Source organism: Telopea speciosissima, chromosome 2 (assembly GCF_018873765.1).
Source record: "Telopea speciosissima isolate NSW1024214 ecotype Mountain lineage chromosome 2, Tspe_v1, whole genome shotgun sequence".
In the NCBI taxonomy this organism is placed as follows: Eukaryota; Viridiplantae; Streptophyta; class Magnoliopsida; order Proteales; family Proteaceae; genus Telopea; species Telopea speciosissima.
The window spans coordinates 17,389,905-17,407,968 of record NC_057917.1 but is presented as its reverse complement, the minus strand read 5'-3'; the positions used below and the strand labels follow the sequence as shown (position 1 = coordinate 17,407,968).

At 39.0% G+C, this 18,064-nt stretch overlaps 2 protein-coding genes across 7 annotated transcripts in view; both read left to right on the top strand.

The window, feature by feature from the left end:
• The window catches only part of LOC122652509 (protein DEFECTIVE IN EXINE FORMATION 1-like), a 35,948-nt gene extending 28,595 nt beyond the window's left edge, over window positions 1-7,353 (top strand). For both annotated transcript variants that reach the window (XM_043846269.1, XM_043846270.1), the window contains 4 exons: window positions 5,838-6,121; window positions 6,261-6,405; window positions 6,503-6,685; window positions 6,780-7,353. In XM_043846269.1, the coding sequence (XP_043702204.1) occupies window positions 5,838-6,121; window positions 6,261-6,405; window positions 6,503-6,685; window positions 6,780-7,097 (930 nt within the window). In that variant the 3' untranslated portion in view covers window positions 7,098-7,353. The remainder of the gene's footprint in view (window positions 1-5,837; window positions 6,122-6,260; window positions 6,406-6,502; window positions 6,686-6,779) is intronic.
• Window positions 7,354-12,462: 5,109 nt separating this feature from the next.
• Window positions 12,463-16,044, top strand: LOC122652511 (serine/arginine-rich splicing factor SR45a-like). Of its 5 annotated transcripts, none has more exons than XR_006331608.1 (8): window positions 12,463-12,537; window positions 13,734-13,756; window positions 13,921-14,007; window positions 14,124-14,235; window positions 14,489-14,638; window positions 14,809-14,912; window positions 15,070-15,133; window positions 15,243-15,370. XR_006331608.1 is itself a non-coding variant. In XM_043846274.1 (8 exons), exons 1-8 carry the CDS (start codon window positions 12,535-12,537, stop codon window positions 15,908-15,910), a joined length of 1,047 nt encoding a protein of 348 aa, XP_043702209.1. In that variant the 5' UTR covers window positions 12,463-12,534; the 3' UTR covers window positions 15,911-16,044. The 5 variants fall into 5 exon arrangements, 3 of the variants coding, with proteins under 3 accessions (XP_043702209.1, XP_043702207.1, XP_043702208.1); XR_006331607.1 differs by having other exon boundaries at window positions 14,794-14,912; XM_043846274.1 differs by lacking the exon at window positions 14,809-14,912 and adding an exon at window positions 15,418-16,044 and having other exon boundaries at window positions 15,243-15,357.
• The last annotated feature ends 2,020 nt before the right edge of the window (window positions 16,045-18,064 follow it).

Sequence of the window (18,064 nt, the reverse complement as noted above, 5' to 3'; positions counted from 1 at the left end):
TTCAAATATTGTAGGCAGTGTACATGCTTCTATCGATCTAAAAAATTTTCATAACATGAATGAGGTGATGGAGGGCAGCAACTGGATCTGTAGATCACCTCATCAGTGCTGCCCTAGTGGGAGGATGAAGAACAAGGGGAAAGAGAGGGGAAGAAGAGCTCGAGACTGAAGGGAAAGAGAGGGGAAAGAGAGAATGGAAGGAGAGGGGACTGCCCTAATTCGTAACCTGCTCTGATGCCATGTTAGCAGACCTGAATTACAGAGTAATTGCTTGGATGATCAATATGATCAACCAAACATTGTATTTATAATATGAGAGATTACATACTAATGACCAAAGTACCCCTAGTACAGTCGACATAACTAGGAGGTACAAAGAAGTAAAAAATACAACTGTAAAATGACCAGAATACCCCCACGGTATTCTGGTGTACATAATTCAACAGAAAGTAACACATTATGAACACCTGATGCGATCCTGGGGTTCAAAAACACTAAATTTGGGTCGCTATGGGCCCACCCAAGTGTATATTAACCAAAGGTTAAAAGATAATGGCAACTGTAAAAAATTGAAGTTTGCAAGGGATCAATTGGTAAACAAAGGGGTAAGTACACAAAGGGATAAGTACACAAAGGGAATTAGCAGTTATAGAATGGGGATAAACTCAAAAGGAAAATAAATTAAAGGATAAGGAGGGATAAGGATAAAAGGGGAGAGCAAGAAAGGAAATAAAAAAAAAATAAAGATTTTAAAAGAGACAACCCACGAAATGAGGTTGTCTTCAACCTTCCAACTGAACACCTATGGAGCCGAAACATCTCCTGATTATTTCTCCACTATCGGTAAGGTGGTCATACTTCCTTTACCTAAATGAGAACTTATTTTAGCGGCCCTTTCCAAGGAACATTCATTTACTACATTGTCCTACTGGCCATCCTGACAACAGCTGGTTTATGGCACCGGCTGTACATCTTTTTGTTTCCCGAGCATCTAGTAAGTTACAAAGAGAGTTCGAAAAGATCGTAAGGTGAACGCTTGCAAGCACCACTTTACTCTCTCTAACCTCATAGCATAGCAAGAAGGATGGGCGTGCTCCGAACCACTGTTGTTCATCAATTGGAGGAGTAGTTGCCGAGTTGACAGGGTAGTCCATAATTAAATCGAATCTATTTCGAATATGAAGTTCCGAGCATTGTTGGAGAAGGGGGAGATTCTTGTTCAATAGACAGATCACCTTGAAGCTGACTGAGGCAATGACTAGAGAGAGTAGATCAAGCTTCCGGCTATGTGGATGGATGATAATTGGTTTCGCCAGTGCCGGTACAACATTCTTTTGAATGACTTAAGCACATTGACTTGCCTTATTTTCTTAAGATATTTCTCATTTGCTTTTGTATTTCCCTTACTTGTCCATAAGTAAGCAAATGTTTTCTTCTTGTTTCGGACTTGACTGTCACTATCTTATCTTATGCCTCTGATTGTGTGACGGCTTGAACAACTCTATCCAAAACTGCCCCTCCCATGACAAATAGTTATTTCATAGTGCCTTCGCCAATTAACAGGAGCTGAAATCAGCCCTTGAAATTCATACGAGTGAGGGTCTGAAGTGTGAGCCGTAGAAGGTGGCCCAACAGCTGCGGTTCTTATTCCTCCAGGCAGGCCTTGTCACATCTTATTTAGTTTGAGCTTTCCCGCATAGGCAACAATCGATCTTGTTGAATAACCACCACCGCTTCCCTTTCCATTACCGATCTCCCTCTGGTCCGGATCCCTGTGTGCTTCGTTAAGAAGTGAAATGAAGGGACTATCCCCTGATAGGCAAGAGAGGAACGGAATGCCTTAGCGCAGTGAACATAGGGCTTCTCGTGGATAAGCCAGATTCTCAAATCCCCGATTTGGATATGCTTTTGGAACCAAGTAAATCGCTTACGAATTTTGCCTCATTGCTCTCCTCCCCAAGGCGTTGTGGTGGGCAGCCCAGTTGCCTGGTCTTTCCCATTCATCGCATCTTCCAGAATGGAATCAGTGATTTCATGAACAACCTCCGAAGACGAATGATGCCTGTTATGGTTGTTTAAGCTCTCAAGTGGCAACTTAATTGGCTCACTGGAAAGTCCTTTACGGCTGCATTATTGTACTCCAGAGTCTTTCATTTCCATGTAAAGATCATTTCCTTCACGAGTACATTTGCCTACTCCGCCAAATATAGATACACGCATAGTTCGAGAACTCGCAAGATCTCAGCGAGTTTCTTGGTTTTTCGAGAAACCGAGACGAGTTGGCATACGAGTTGCAAAAGTGCAACAACTCGACCGAGATCTCGAGAATCTAGACCCAAACTCCTTTATATGAGTTCCAGATCTTGAGATCTTGGTGGAAAATCTTGGTATACAGACACCTATCTATGCAAACCTTGGTATATAGACACTTATTTAGGCCAGGAACTAAGACAAACACTTATTTAAAAACATTTACTTAAGATATTATTCATAAATAAGCAAATACCCCCTATTTGAATCCAATAAAAATAGTTAAAAAATCAAATTCCAAAAGGAAAAAAAGTCAACCCCCCCTCAAGTTCAAGACCAAAAACTGGATTGTCGGCGGTTGGTGCAATTTTCAACTTTCTAATGCTGTGGTTTTTCTCAAATCAAAAAATTCCATAAATCTTAATATGGTAAAACATTGGTAAAAACCAAAAGTACGGTAAAATATTCATTTGTTTTGATGTCCAAGAGAATATTTTCATTCAGAGTGATTTTGACAGCATTCGTGCACACCAAATTAAGTTTGACCTGTACATAACTCCTATTTGGACTTTGTTTTTGCAAAATCTGATAGTGCCATTGTGTTTAAATGGCCTAAAATAGGCTTAATACCAAGTTTTAGACCCAAACTAAACTGGATTTTCGGCGGTAGGTGCAATTTTCAACTTTCTAATGCTGGGGTGTTTCTCAAATCTAAAAATTCCATAAATCTTAATATGGTAAAACATTGCTAAAAACCAAAAGTGCGGTAAAATATTCATTTGTTTTGATGTCCAAGAAAATATTTTCATTCAGAGTGATTTTGATAGCATTCGTGCACACCAAATTAAGTTTGACCGGTACATAACTCCTATTTGGACTTTGTTTTTGCAAAATCTGATAGTACCATTGTGTTTAAATGGCCTAAAATAGGCTTAATACCAAGTTTCAGACCCAAACTAGGTCTAAAACCCACCGAGTTGAGGTTTCAAGTCGAAAAAAAAAAATGCACCAACTCGACGAGATCCCGACTCGACTTGGTTTTTCAAGGGACCGAGTTGGTACCAAGTTCCGAGTTTTAGTACCTTGGATACACGATACTCCAGGACAAGGCTCTTGACCTTCAACCCTATGAGCCCTAGCAAGCAATCAACTGATTCTACAGCTTGAAGACTGAAAAAGAGATTTGCTGAAACAAAGAGGGGCAGTATTCTGAGAATCAGATCTGATTTCTGGTTGTTACTCACAATAAGGAAGCCAAATGGGGTAGGGCTTTAGGAATTCAAGTTGCCCTAGAGTGGCGATTCTAACCCCAGAGTATGAGGGTAAAAGAAGTTGAGATGAGAGAGAACAGTCCACAATCATGGGGGACTGCTTTTGCGCCACAACAGGGAAGGAGGAATTCGAGGGAAATAGAAAATAAGAGGAAGAAGAAGAATGGAAGATGAAGGAACAAATCTTACTGAAAGGGAAGAAGAAGAAATCGAAGAAGGAGAGGAAGAGTCCACGGCCAGTAAGCTCACGCAAGCATCTCTAAAACCAATATCAAACTGTTCATTCCACTATATGATCGATGATTACATGCAGCTATATAAAGAAAAGGAAAATAGGAGGGAACAATGACTCCTATTCTCATAGTAAGACAAATGGAGCTGGACTCTTACTTACTACGTAACCTACTAAAAGTAAAACATGATAAAATAAAAGAATAAAGAGACCACAAGATAAACCCAAAATAAACTCTACAAACCCTTGTTGGTCCTAAAACACGGGTTGGGGCGGTTTTGTTTGGGCTTGGGTTTCCAACCCCAGTTGTATTGGTCCAACCATTCTAGAGCCACTGCTTCAACACCTAAAGGTCTAGGGTCCCTTTCTGAGCACCTTTCAACGTTTAATGGAGGGCTTTTTGGGGAGGGGACTAAGCATGGGAGCTGGACTTCACCAGTACCTCAATAGTGCATCGAAATGTATCCTCTGAAAATACCCTTGACTAGTCTGAAGTCGCTTCCTGGTGAATGGGTCATGCAAGAGGAAAATAGAGTTTTTTTTTTCCAACCGAGTTTTTGTCATTCTGTTCTAGTTTAGCTTCTTTACTTAATCTATAAATTTGTCTTTTCATTTTTTTTTGTACGACGCAAGTCTCTCAAACCCCCCTCCCATGTGAAGGCTTGATTCAATCCTGGGTCACCACTACTACTAGCAAGTGACCTTGGCACCTTGGCAGCTGAGCTTGCTGGCACCTTCTATATATTTTGAGTCTTAGTTGTTAGTAACATGCTGCCCGTTACATGTATTTTGAAAAGTTTTCAGTTGGGGATATTCAGTCCTTATTTTGTGTTTACCTAAATCATATTGATGGCTGAGACTTTGATGATCTTGTTCTCATTGTTCTGTTCATGTACCTTTCATCATCCTTTACTTTCCCTTCTCTGTTTCAGATTAGACCTTCTGTTCATGCCACTAACAAACTCTAACAATGATCATTTCTGGCACCTCTTTCATGCAGTGGAGAAGTAACCTTGGGTTTTCAAATATTGCCTTTATATATCAATGTGAAGAGTTGTATAGGGTCATTACAATATTTTATCGTTTCTAACATTATGTGTTACTTCTTACCTAAAAACGCTAGAATAAGATATGATAGTTGGGAATGATTGGAAGAGACAACATGTTTGTTCTGTGGTGTATACTTACAAAGAAAATTAAGTGTCCTCTTATATTGATGGTGTTTAAGGTTTTCGTCAATTTCTGAAACTTGGACCTCCCATCAATTCAATCTTTTGTTATTCCTATTCCCTATTCACTGCCATTCTGTGATGATCATAATCATGGTGTGTAAACATCCCATTTTTTTTTGGTTGGATTTTCACTGGAGATCACCATATGCTTGTGGAGAAATCATGCTCCAATCTAACTTGGCATGTTTTAATGACGGATTTTTTAGAATTCTCTCTCCTTCTAGTTTTCTCATTTCCTGACCCAATATTCCAGCATGGATGCAATCAGATTTTTTGTGTTGTTTTGATGTGTTACAAAAAATGTTGCTAAGATTAGCAAATATTGTACAACGGTAATATATAACAACAGATGGCGATACTGTCACCTTCGGAGACATGATCTTTTCTTATTCACTTCTGCTGGTGGCGGAGAGGTTGGTGCCAGGAGGTGTTCCTTTTCTCTTCTGTTGTTAGGTTGCCATCTAAGTCTCGGTCGGGAGTGACTTCTAAATTATGGTCTCATTCATTCCTTCCCTTGATTCACGATCCTTGCGGCTGAATGTTTCCCCAGGACCTGCTGAAGCCCCCCCCCCCCCAAAAAAAAAAGAAGAAAGAAGAGTTGTGGGCCCACCTCATGTGCTGATGTCCATTTCCTGACTAGGCAAGCATGTTGCTCTGGAATATTTTCTTGCGCTGATAAATGTTGAGAAACTAACTAAATAAACTTTTTTTTTTTCTCTTCCCCGGGGGGGGGGGGGGGGGGTGGGTGAGGGTGGGGTTGTGTGTGTGTAGTAACTCAGATTTGTTCAGAGTTATATTATGTGATGCAAATCATGGTATTCAAGTATTCATAACATTTTTCATCTCAATCAGGGTCCAACAATTGGTGATGTTGATGGGGATGGTCGTACAGATGTTGTGGTTCCAACAATATCAGGGAATATATATGTTCTTAGTGGCAAGGATGGTTCTCATGTCCGTCCCTATCCATATCGTACTCATGGAAGAGTGATGAATCAAGTTCTTCTGGTTGATCTTAGCAAACATCGGGAGAAACAGAAGGGGCTTACTATTGTTACAACATCGTTTGATGGTTATTTGTACCTGATTGATGGGCCCACCTCATGTGCTGATGTTGTTGATATTGGCGAGACCTCGTAAGATTTGCTTGCTTCTAGTGCTATAATTGTTCTTTTAGGAAAACAGATATGCTTATAGAATATCCTCATTGTGGTTTTGATTTTTACCATCATTTATTTTCTAAGTATTTTCTAATATGAAATTGTTTTGCAACAGATATAGCATGGTCTTGGCGGACAATATTGATGCTGGAGAGTTGGGGGACGATCTTGATGGTGGAGGGGATCTTGACCTCATTGTTACTACTATGAATGGCAATGTCTTCTGCTTCTCTACTCAAGCTCCGTATCATCCCCTCAAGGCAGGCAAAATGTCAATAAGGAATTGTTTGGCTCTTATGGGCAGATTTTTTTCTTTTTTTTTGATCAATATTGTTGTATATATATCTTTTGTTTCAGGCATGGAGATCGCCTAACCAAGGGAGGAACAACTTTGTGAACCGATACAACCGTGAAGGGATCTCTGTCTCACATTCATCCAGAGCTTTCCGTGATGAGGAAGGTAAGAACTTCTGGGTGGAGATTGAGATTGTTGACAGATACAGATTTCCATCAGGGTCTCAAGCACCTTATAATGTCACTGTAAGCCCTCTTCTGTACACCTCATTTATATTGGGAGTTATGTCAATTGTAATTAAATATCTGATTCTTATTTTTAATATGCTTTTAATTGTAGACTACTTTATTGGTTCCTGGGAACTATCAAGGAGACAGGCGGATAACAAGTAACCAGGTCTTCAGTCACCCGGGAAAATATCGAATAAAGCTTCCTACAGTAGCTGTGCGGACTACAGGGACAGTTTTGGTGGAGATGGTTGACAAGAATGGACTCCATTTCTCAGATGAATTCTCACTCACTTTCCATATGTATTACTTCAAATTACTGAAGTGGCTTCTTGTTCTTCCAATGCTTGGGATGTTTGGTGTGCTGGTCATCTTTCGTCCTCAGGAAGCCATGCCATTGCCTTCATTCTCACGGAATACCGACTTGTGATGATTCACCTTCATCTGACCCTCTTAATCTGGTCATCTTTAAAGATGCTAACTTGGTGAATGCCTGTAATATCTATTGTACCTAGAGTTTTCAAATCTCCTCCAGTATAGAACTCTACAACAAGGCAAAGTTGAATGGGTTACAAGTCATCTGCGTCTCAAACTGGGAGCTTGTTCCTCTGAAATCAGGTAGGTGTTGCTGATGTTGAAAGTCAGCAAACATGTGACATCGTTTGGTCCCAGAATAGTTACTTGCTGCCATTGCAATTCTCTCATAGGATCTTCCCCCCACCCCCCTCCACCCTCTCTTTTGTACTGGTAAATATTAGCAAATTGAGATTAGTAGGGATATATTTACTTCGGGAATTTATTAGCTTTTATTTCCTTCATAAAGAGAAGGTCCTGTTATGTTACTGAGATTGGAACAGAAAAAAAGGTGAAATTCCTGAAATATTGCAGGAAATTTCTTACATATAACATGTCAGATTTACCAACTCAACCATCATGCTCTTTAAAGGGTTTTTTCTTTTTTTTTGGGGGGGGGGGGGGGGTTGGTTGTGAAGAATATCACCTCCAATTCGCAGCCCGCTCCAATTTCCTCCAATTCCTCACATAGGAGAATAAATGACACCCTACCCTACCTTGGGCAGTGTGTTCGGGCAGGGGGTACGGTGGTCATTTCTACTCCTATGTGAGGAATTGGAGCAGGCAGCGAATTGGAGGTGATTCTTGTCGGGGGGTGTTGGGTGTTGAGGCGGTGGATTCACTAATGCACCGCTCAAATATTTAATATCCAGAGCAAATCTCTCATTTTTTTATTATTAATTATGGGATTTTCTTATTGGCACTCTTCAATGTGTCAAATAATTTGTAATCTTATTTTTTTCTCGTATAGTGGGATTTTTTTTTTAATGAAGGTAGCAGTATTATTTCACATTTGTACCCGAAAAATGTACATGACTATGACACCTTTTGATAAAAACCTATGTGATTTTCAACTTATTAAAAAAATCCTTTTATACCCATAATTTAAAGAATTTTTGGGAATAAGATGTAGGGGCAAATAATGGTGTCAAGTTCTAAATACACTTGTAGTGGTGGCTGTAGAGGTGTCATACAGACACTCACATTAATTAATTGGGAAAAGGTTTCATACACGGACATGTAGACCATGTATGTGAGAGGGTGGGAGTTTCAAGGCATTAATTAATGGGTGGGGATTTATGACTTTTCCAACTCTATGTGAGAGACCCTCTCACATATACGGTTTACACATCCGTGTATGAAAACTTTTCCCTAATTATAAATAAGGAAAAAGAATTCTATCTTGGAGTACATCTGTGTCTCGAGATATAACATAGGGGCAAAGTGACTCCTGCCCCATGAAAGATGAAAATCCCACTTCTATTGATGTTTTCACGTGTGCTCCTATTGGTCTCTGCATTGGCTTAGGGGCCACACTCCTAGACCGAGGAAACGTTCCCTTGTAAATATTAAGGTTGTAAACGGCTCGGATAATGCTATATCCGCATTGGCATCCAATTAGCTATCAGACAGATTCAGATAGTGCTAAACGGATACGGACACGGATACTGATCGGATATTTTATCCATTTACATGTAAATATAGCTTTTCGGATAGCTATAGTCTATCCGTATCCGCATCCGTTTAGCTTTCAGACGGATTCGAATAGTACTAAATGGATACGGACACGGATACAGAAATGGATTTTTGCTATTCATTTACACCCCTAGTAAATATATCTTCCTCCATAACTTATAACCAAAAACTGAATTTCCTGGCAGCCTATTTTTTTATTCTTTATAATCTTTTCTTACTGGAAAAAATGAAAGATTGAAAACTCAAGTTGTCACTTATTAATGGAAAACTTTGTTGAAGCGGTTTTACCATTCTAGAACAATTATCACATGGGTTGACCTCACCAACCGATGGGCTAAAAAAAAGATTTCTAGCTAGAATTATTATACTCAACACCCCATGTATGTTTTGTTGACTCTTGATATGAGATCACTTCATTTTTTAATGATTTGCCATTGCAGTCACCTAAATGAGGTGAAGCTTCAAGACAGTCATCCTTAAGCATGCTTCAAGTAAGTTTCTACTGTTTAAGAAATTTTTAATGAGGGAAGAAACCATTAACCATTTGCTGTTATATGAGATTATATGGATTTTCCACAGCAATCCTGTGTGTAATTTAATTAAAAATGTAATGTTTCAGAGGAAAAGGTTTTCCATCGATCACAATTGAATAAAATATCTTTTCACCTAATAGAATTACTTCCTTCTTGTATTTGAATTAAGGGTGTCAATCGGTTCAGTTTTGATTATTCGTTTCGATTTAATAAACAAAATATAGAAACCAAAACCGAGAATAGTAATACATTTTCAAAACCAAAACGAATCGATTCAGTTTGGTTCGATTTTGATCTTTATTCGGTTTTGTATTTAACTTCTTAGCGGGTTTTAATTTGGTTTTATATTCGGTTTAGGTCTTATTTTAAATGTTTGGGTCAACTCTTTACATATTTCACCAATAAAAAACCCTTCTTTGATAGGATCATTGTCCACCAAACTTTTCCCAAACACTACAATGGAAAAGAATTTATCATCCACATTTGATAAATATTTTAAAAAGAACACAATATTATACGGTCCCTTATTTGGTTTTTGAAAATAGGTAATTCGGTTTAATGGTTTTAAGCATGAAACAGAAATCGAACCGAACCTAGAAAAGATTCCAGCTTTGAAAACCAAAATTAAACCAATTTATTTCAGTTCGATTCGATTTGGTTTTAAACGGCCAGTTTCGGTTTCAATTTTCTGGCGGTTATAAATTGACACCCTTACTTTGAATGTCCAAAATGTCCTTACCACTGTCTAAAGAGTCTCATCTAACTACTAAAAGGAGCTAAGTTAAGAGATTCTTGGTTTACCATGGGGTGAAGGAAAATTGGGTCTCAAATAGAAAATCCGGCTTAGAAACCCTTTTACGGGGTGTCCCCAGCACCTATAACCAAAATCCGTAAAAATCTGGACAGGAAATTCCTTTCCCCTGTGGAACAATAGGATATGGAAAATTATCTCCTCTAGTTTTCTATCGGACCCAGTTTCCAGTTCCTCTAATAGGGGGATGGTGGATCCCACCTGGGCAGAGTGTTCGGGCAAGGGTAGAGTGGTCATTTCAGTCCCCCCTTATTAGAGGAACTAGGGATCTGGGCGGGCAGAGAACTGGAGGTGATAAAGATCCATGCTTGAAGTATTCCTATTCACGATCTTGTCGACCCGCCCGCCCTATAGGCTTCTGTGTTTTATTCAACTGTTTCACCTTTTGCCCATTTACGTATCAAGCTTCCCAGGTTACTTTTGAGTATTTTGCCATAGATGGAGCTCTTTACTGACTCCATATAAAAGAAAAAAAAAAAGGAACTAAGTTGTATGTTCAGTATTGATCTTTGCTAGCACTTTCTCTTAATTGAATTTCTCAATCAGGTGCTGAATTGGTTGTTTTCCTTAGGTTAACAGGTTCCACGAAGTTAATACTTTTATACTGTAATCAAGTTTGATCAGTGTTAGGTATAGTAGTGTGATAATATTTTTTCAAGTAAAATCGCCATAAGTTGTCTATCTGATAGGTTCTTTAATTTGGTTAACTGTATAAGGTCATTTTTGGGGTTTAATTGAATATATTTAGGGTGATGTCATCATTTAACAACGATTTTTCACAGAATGGGTATGATTGATAGAATCTTTTGATTTCAGAGGAAAGGAGAGTTATTACTCAATATGCAGGGGTGGGACTTGTCATTCAGGCATAATCGAGGGGAGGGGGGGAGGAGTAATTTACTCTAATATTTTTCTAGTAAAATTGCCATTGAGGGGAGGGGAGGGGGGGGGGGGGGAGTTATTTATCTATAAATTATTTTATTTGGTTCACTGCAAGACCCAAATGGTGCACCTCAATCATATGTTGATTATCTTTGTGAGACTTAAAAGAGTTGTGCTTCATGACTGTTTTTGGGTTTGTCAGCAAAGTTAGTGTTGAATAATAATTTGCAACATTTATTTGATCAATTGTTTCAGAATATTATATCTCTTGGATTCCAAATGTCTCTTCTAGGCTATAGTAAGGTCGGGTCCGATTGGGTCAGATTTTTCAAAACCTCAATCCAACCTTGAGTCCCCTCAGCTGAACCCAAGTCATATGTTGATCTTATTCTATGATTTAAAAGAAAAAAACAACAATGATAGTTTAGGAGGTGAAGGTAGCCGGTGTTCGCTTTGCCACATGTCGATTAACTACCATACGTGGAGAGTAAATACTCTTCACATATGTAGCTGATTTGGACTCATGAGAAGATAGTACAAAGTAGGGACATTTTTGGAAACAAAAGAACATGCGTTTGTTGTCACTAAGGGTGTCAAAACCTAGCCTGAATCATTAAGATTGATCGAAACCGATCGCAAAAACCTGAGATTGAACCGAATCGATCCTTATTGGATTGGTTTTGAATTGGGGTATGACGGGATCGGACCAATTGAAAATCGGACCGCACTGGACTGATCGATAACAAATAAAAAATCGAACCAAATGAAACCGATAAAAAAATAATGGATATACGATTATGAATAATTGAATTGATTTCAATCTTAGTGAGCAAATTTATGATTGTAAGGGAAATTATTACAAATCAATGAGTATGATGTTATGAAAATAGGGAAATTGATTTCTGACAATGCTTCTGCCATTGGTCTCCTTTTTAAGTGGGGGGCTAATGAAATATTTTATGTAGTTGAAAGAAGAAAGAGAAGAAAATAGGTACAAACCAAACCCAACTTGTTTTAAAAAACTCGGTACCGAATCGAATTCAAAACACTATCAACCTGTTATCATAAATCGAAACGGATACGAAACCAAACGGCACTAAAACCGAAAAGTCCTTATTGATTTGGTTTCGATTTTCCTAAAAACCATACCAAAACCAAATAAATCAGACTAAACCCGAACCGAACCGACCGATTGACACCACTTGTCACGAAACAATTTAGTGTTGAGATCGAGAATCTTCAATTCCCCAGTCTCCCTTGAAAGAAGCAGTTGATCGAAAGCACGGAGACTCCGTGATGGGGCGAAACCTGCGGAAATCCTACGCGCGTGGTACGACTTGCATTCTACTCCACACGATTAGGATTTTCTTTTAAGTCTTGCTTCAACTCCTGCCCTCCATGCTCCACGTATTACTCAATCGGATTTTAATAGATTTTCACGTCCGGTATCGAGAAGCTTCGTAGGTTTCCCACTTTATATAAACTTCTTTAGTCCGTTCCTGGACCAAATCTTCTTCTGCATTAAACGCTTGAAGGAGTTGCAGTCCAATTGGTTGTCAGCTGATTTACCGGATCTTCGATCATTCGTCGCTATGGTAATGTGTTATATTTTAGTTGCAAATTATCTAATTGATTTTTGAAAGATTAATCTCTTGCTTTCAATAGTGTGTGATTAAATTTTCTTAGTTTGTGGTTTCGATCTACTTATGATTCTTCGCGTTAGGGTTTCGATTTTCAGTCTAATATGTGATTTTGGATGCTAATTGGTTAACTCCTATGCGTGGATTCTGAGCATTCGTTTCCCTTTATTTTGTGCAAATTGTTTTTTTTTTTTATGATAGATTATATTTGATTTATTATATTTTAGAGTTTTTCTGGGTAAATCTTGGCAATAGTCTGATATATCATTTATTACTCTCTATCGGAATGAATATGCATGTTTATCTCTGTCTGCATCTCTTTTTTCTCCTTAGTGTAAATCATCTCGAGTTTGAGAGCTACCATATATATGCAACGGATTCTGTTCTATACTGCATAGAGTTTTCTTATTCTTTGCGGTTCTGATGTCTTATTTTGAAGCGTTGTTGGCCTATTTATCATTCTTCGCGTTTAAGGTTTCGATTTTCAGTCTGATGTGATTCAATTATGCGATTTGGTTTTGTCCTATGTAGATTATGCATTCGTTTCCCTTTATTTTGCGTCAATGCTTTTTTGTTTTTATGGTAGATTAGTTTTAATTTATTATATATTAGCGTATTTTCTTTGGAATTCTTGGCAGTCGTCTGATATCAATTTATTATATTTTAATCTGATGTTTTGGCGAATTTTGATTCTGTTCTCTTTTATATAATGTTTTCTTGTTCTTTGTGGATTAATTGGGGAATGTTCTTCTGCTTTACAATTAGAAATTTTTTTTTTTGGGGGGGGGGGGGGTTGTTAATTTGTTCATCTTGTCCGAAAAGGTTTGGACTGTACTCTGTTCTGGTAAAAGAGCTTGAAATTACCCATGGGTGGTCATTTATTTATCTTCTTGGAATTGTTGGTTTACTTGATGAGACCTTAAGAATTGGATGTTTTCAGTAATGATATAGCTCTATAGGGTATTTGGCTCTTGCTCTGTCAAGCTACTTGACTTGAAACTGTGTTGTGTTGTATCCTTTCTGATTGCATTCCGTCAGATGGTTTTACTAACTGAAATTGTTTCATAGAAACTGTGTTGTGTTGTATGCATGTTGATTGCAATTTGTCAGATGGTTTTACTTACTGAAATTGTTTCATTGTGTTGTTCCAGATGTCGTATTCGAGACGTTCAAGGTGTGTCTCCTTTCCGTTTCTTTATGTAGATTTTGTGTTTATTAGGTGCATGATTATAGATTCAAGATGATAGTGTCAACGTAAATAATTTCCGTTCTTCAGAGTGATATATATATATATATATATTTTTTAATTTTCTGTGAATATTCTCTTGAATTCCCCAGGTCTTCCCGCTCTCGATCTCCATATGGGCGGGACAGTAGGTCTGTTTCAAGGTCATTGTCAAGGTCGAGGTCAAGGAGCCGGTCAAGGTAAGCCTACGCGCTGTTATCCCTATGCATCATCTTACCACATAAGTTGTCCCAGACATGTGTTGACAATGCTAACAAAGCATATCTTTTTTTGTGTGTTGTGCAATTGCCTGCAGAAGCAATGATTCAACTGATGTGGAAAATCCTGGGAACAATCTCTATGTGACTGGTTTGTCACCTCGCATTACGAAGAAAGAGCTTGAGAAGCATTTTTCCTCTGAAGGAGAGGTATCTGTAAATTGTTGTAGTGTGTGTTGCTAGATTTCCAATTTTTTAGTGGATGCAAAGGTTTTTTTTTTTTTTGGTATAAGATGAAGGATTTAAGGTTATTGATCGGCTCACGATCATATTTATGTGTGATGCCATTTGCTTTTGCATCCTACTGTTTATTCTTATATTCTCACTTTGTCAACTATGTATCTGGGATTTATGTTTTGGGGGGGGGGATTGTTGTATATACTAAGGTCTTTGTTTTTTGCAGGTGATCGATGTTCACCTTGTGGCTGATCCATGGACAAGGGAGTCTCGTGGCTTTGGTTTTGTGACCATGGCAACCCTTCAGGATGCTGATCGCTGTGTCAAGTATCTGAATCGATCAGTTCTTGAAGGTCGGGTCATTACAGTGGAGAAGGTAAATAAATATAATTTTATATCATATGGTATTATTTGCAGTCATTTAATTGGGTCACTGGTCTCTCCTGGAGCTTGATACAATTAGATCGGAAATATTGATAAATTTGGATGTTCCTCTGTGTTTTGAGTATGTTTGCTCTTTGTCGCCTGAAGTGTTTTTGGCAGCAGGGTAGCTGTGTGTAGCAGCTCTTCTCCAAACTCCAAAAGCCTTACCACAACTTTAACAATCAAATCAAACTCATCAAGCAAATATCAGACTATATAATCAGAGGGTTGTATGCCCTGCATTTCTCTCTTTTTCTTGAACATTCCTAGTTATACTCTTCATTTGAATATCACACTAATCATATGCTGCTTCTTATTTTCTTCTTCGCTGGTTTGCTGTGAATCTCGAATTCAATGATCTCATATGCAATTTTTTGACGTCAGGCAAGGAGGAGAAGAGGTCGAACCCCAACCCCAGGAAAGTATCTCGGAGTGAGAACTATCCGTGGTACTCTCTCTCTCTCTCTCTCTCCACACACATACTCAACTGTTCTGGAAGTTCTTTGCAATTCACTTTACATAAGCTGATATGAACCTTTTTTCTTCAAATGATGCAGTGCGCCGCCGATCACCAAGCTACTCACCTTACCGTAGGAGCCGTTACAGTTCCCCTGGTTATTCGTCTGAGGGGGACCGGGAGAGATCATACTCTCCTTACTACAGCCGGCGCAGGTCTTACTCTCCCCACAGCAGCCGTAGAAGATCAGACTCTCCATACTACCGTCGGCACAGGTCTCCTTCACGATCTCGTTCCCCCTACAGCAGATCACCTGTTAGCAGACGGGACCGCTCGTACTCACCGTATTACTCAAGGTCATACCATCGGAGACGCCAATCTTATTCTCCAGTAGACCGCTCTCTTTCACCCTACTACAGAAGGCGTCATGATCGATCAGTCTCTAGGAGTGTGTCACCAAAACCAAGGAGGAGCTCAAGGAGAAGCTATTCCCGAAGTGTGTCACCCAAGCTGAGGAGGAGAAGCTCAAGGAGGAGCTACTCACGGAGTGTCTCACCACCAAGGCCCCGGAGCTCTAGGAGAAGCTACTCTCGTAGTGTCTCCCCTGCTCGTAAGAGCTCAAGGAAGAGTGTCTCCCGTAGTGCATCACCCAGGAAGAGGAGCTATTCAAGAAGCCATTCTAGAAGCCGCAGTGTGAGCTCAGAATCACGATCTAGATCTGTATCAAGGTCAAGGTCAAGGTCAAGGTCTCCATCACCTTCGTCATAAGAAGCTGTTTATATGTTGAATCAGTGTTAGGTAGTCAGTGGTAGAGATATTGCTAGACTGGTTTGCATATTTGGAGCTTTCTCAACTTCTTTGCTATCGTACTTAAATATTGTGGGCTGTCTGCTCTGTTGCACATTTTCTTTAAGACTGGAACATTGTGGCCTTCTATCACACTTCTAAGCCTACTCTGGAAGGCTTATTAAAGTAGTTTTTAAGAATTCTTCTGTTCAGCTTGGTAGTGTACAAATCCAATTGAAAATTTGCATGGGTTCTAGGTATTTGGTTCCTGTGTTGTTACAGGGTTAGTAAATACTAGTCGACTGGTACGAACTTTAGTTTGCCAAAAAAGTATCTACATTAGAGAATTTGAAAAAAGGGAGTATTCAAGAATATTCGAAAGAAAGAAAAAATTCTGAAAAACTATCAGTCGCACGAATGACATTGCCCTATTAATTTTTACCTGGAAGATTTCATACGAATGGAGGGTATTGAGGGAAATTTATTATTTTCCTGGTCTTATACCCTTTCATAAATTACTAAAATTTTCGTTATCCAAAGTCCAAATTTCTGATTTTGAAATTTCCATTTCTTCTGATTTTGATTTCTTAAAAATGTAAATTTCTATTTCTTCTCTGGTTAATAAAAAATCGTTGAAATACCCCTGGGAGTCTCCCTTTCCCTGTCCTCCATCAGCAGCCCACCTTCGGACGACCCTGCTGCCCTGGGCACGCAGCCGTATTAGATTGGGGCTTTCGAGCAGATGCATCTAATGGCAACATGAAAAGGATGAAATGTCTAAAAGAAGACGGAACAAGTCATATGGCCACCTTTCTTGGGATCCTAGGGTTAACCACTGTTTCGAGTGTGGATCATTCATCCAGGCACAATGAAATTTGGAGTTAAGTAGTACAACAATCGCTCAACCAGCAGCAGAATCACATTGACTGAAGGTTTCTGATACATTTTGGAGGTTAATTGATTGAAGATTTCTAATACATTTTGGAAAGCATCAGCCTTTTAGTGGTTGTAGGAGAAACAAGAAGAAAAGTTGTGTTCTTCATGGATATAACGTCAGGGAAGCCAAGAGAGGAGTAATAGCGGCAAGAGGTCTTGCAATTTTCTTTCAACAGGAGAGACAAAACTTCAAGTAGTTGCATGATAAAGAGATCCAACCAACAATCCTCTTAGCAAGGGTTCTTGATAGCATGAAGAGATTATCATGGGCTTGGACATAATGATATACCACTTATTAAGCTACCTCGTTCCTATGTTTCAGTGGCTCACTCTCTAGCCAATCCGACTAGAGTAGATAAGCTTAGAATGCATGTAGATAATGTTTTCTCCTAATTTTAACTCTTAAGTTTTATTAAGCATCATAAAAAAGAGATACATCTAATAGCAACATGAGAAGGGACACATGTGGATAAATAATTCAACACTTACCCACTCTCAGGGGGACTCGATACCGTGACCCCTACCTGCTTTAATACCATGTTGGAATCGTTTCCTCTAAAAGGCCGACCTTGTAAGAAAAGACTGAAACAAAATATATATCATACAGGAGCCTTAATACAGTGAACTATCCAAAGAGGAACACAGGTGGATAAATAATTCAACAGATGCTCTCGCCTTCGATGCGAGCAGAGTCTTTTTGCCTAGCCAGTAATAGAATCACATTGATTGAAGTTTTCTAATACATTTTGGAAAGCATCAGCATTTTAGTGGTTGTAGGAGCAACAAGAGGAAGAAAAGTTGTGTTCTTCATGGATAAAATGTCATGGAAACCAAGAGAAGAGGAGTAGTGGCACGATGTCTTGCAATTCTTCTTTCGACAGTAGAGAGAAAACTTCAAGGAATTGCATGATAGAGATCTAACCAACAATGCTCTTGGCATGGGTACTTGAGAGCATGAAGAGACTCTTATGGGCTTGGACATCACAGATACTATGTAGATCATTTCAAAGCCACACCAAATACTGTACAAACTGAAATCTAAACTACAATGGGTTTCTGTGGTTAGTAGCAACAGAACAAATTTGAGCATTCAGGCCCCGTCTATGGCTCATCATTTTCTGCATATTCCCGTGGGAGTAAATGTAATTTTGCACAACAATTGATGGGGACGGGATTCTCATAGCTTCAACATAAGCAGGA

Coding starts and splice junctions, on each gene's coding strand:
- LOC122652511 (XM_043846272.1), top strand. Junction 13,757..13,920: donor TCGTATTCGAGACGTTCAAG/GTGTGTCTCCTT, acceptor TGAATTCCCCAG/GTCTTCCCGCTCTCGATCTC. Junction 14,236..14,488: donor ATTTTTCCTCTGAAGGAGAG/GTATCTGTAAAT, acceptor TGTTTTTTGCAG/GTGATCGATGTTCACCTTGT.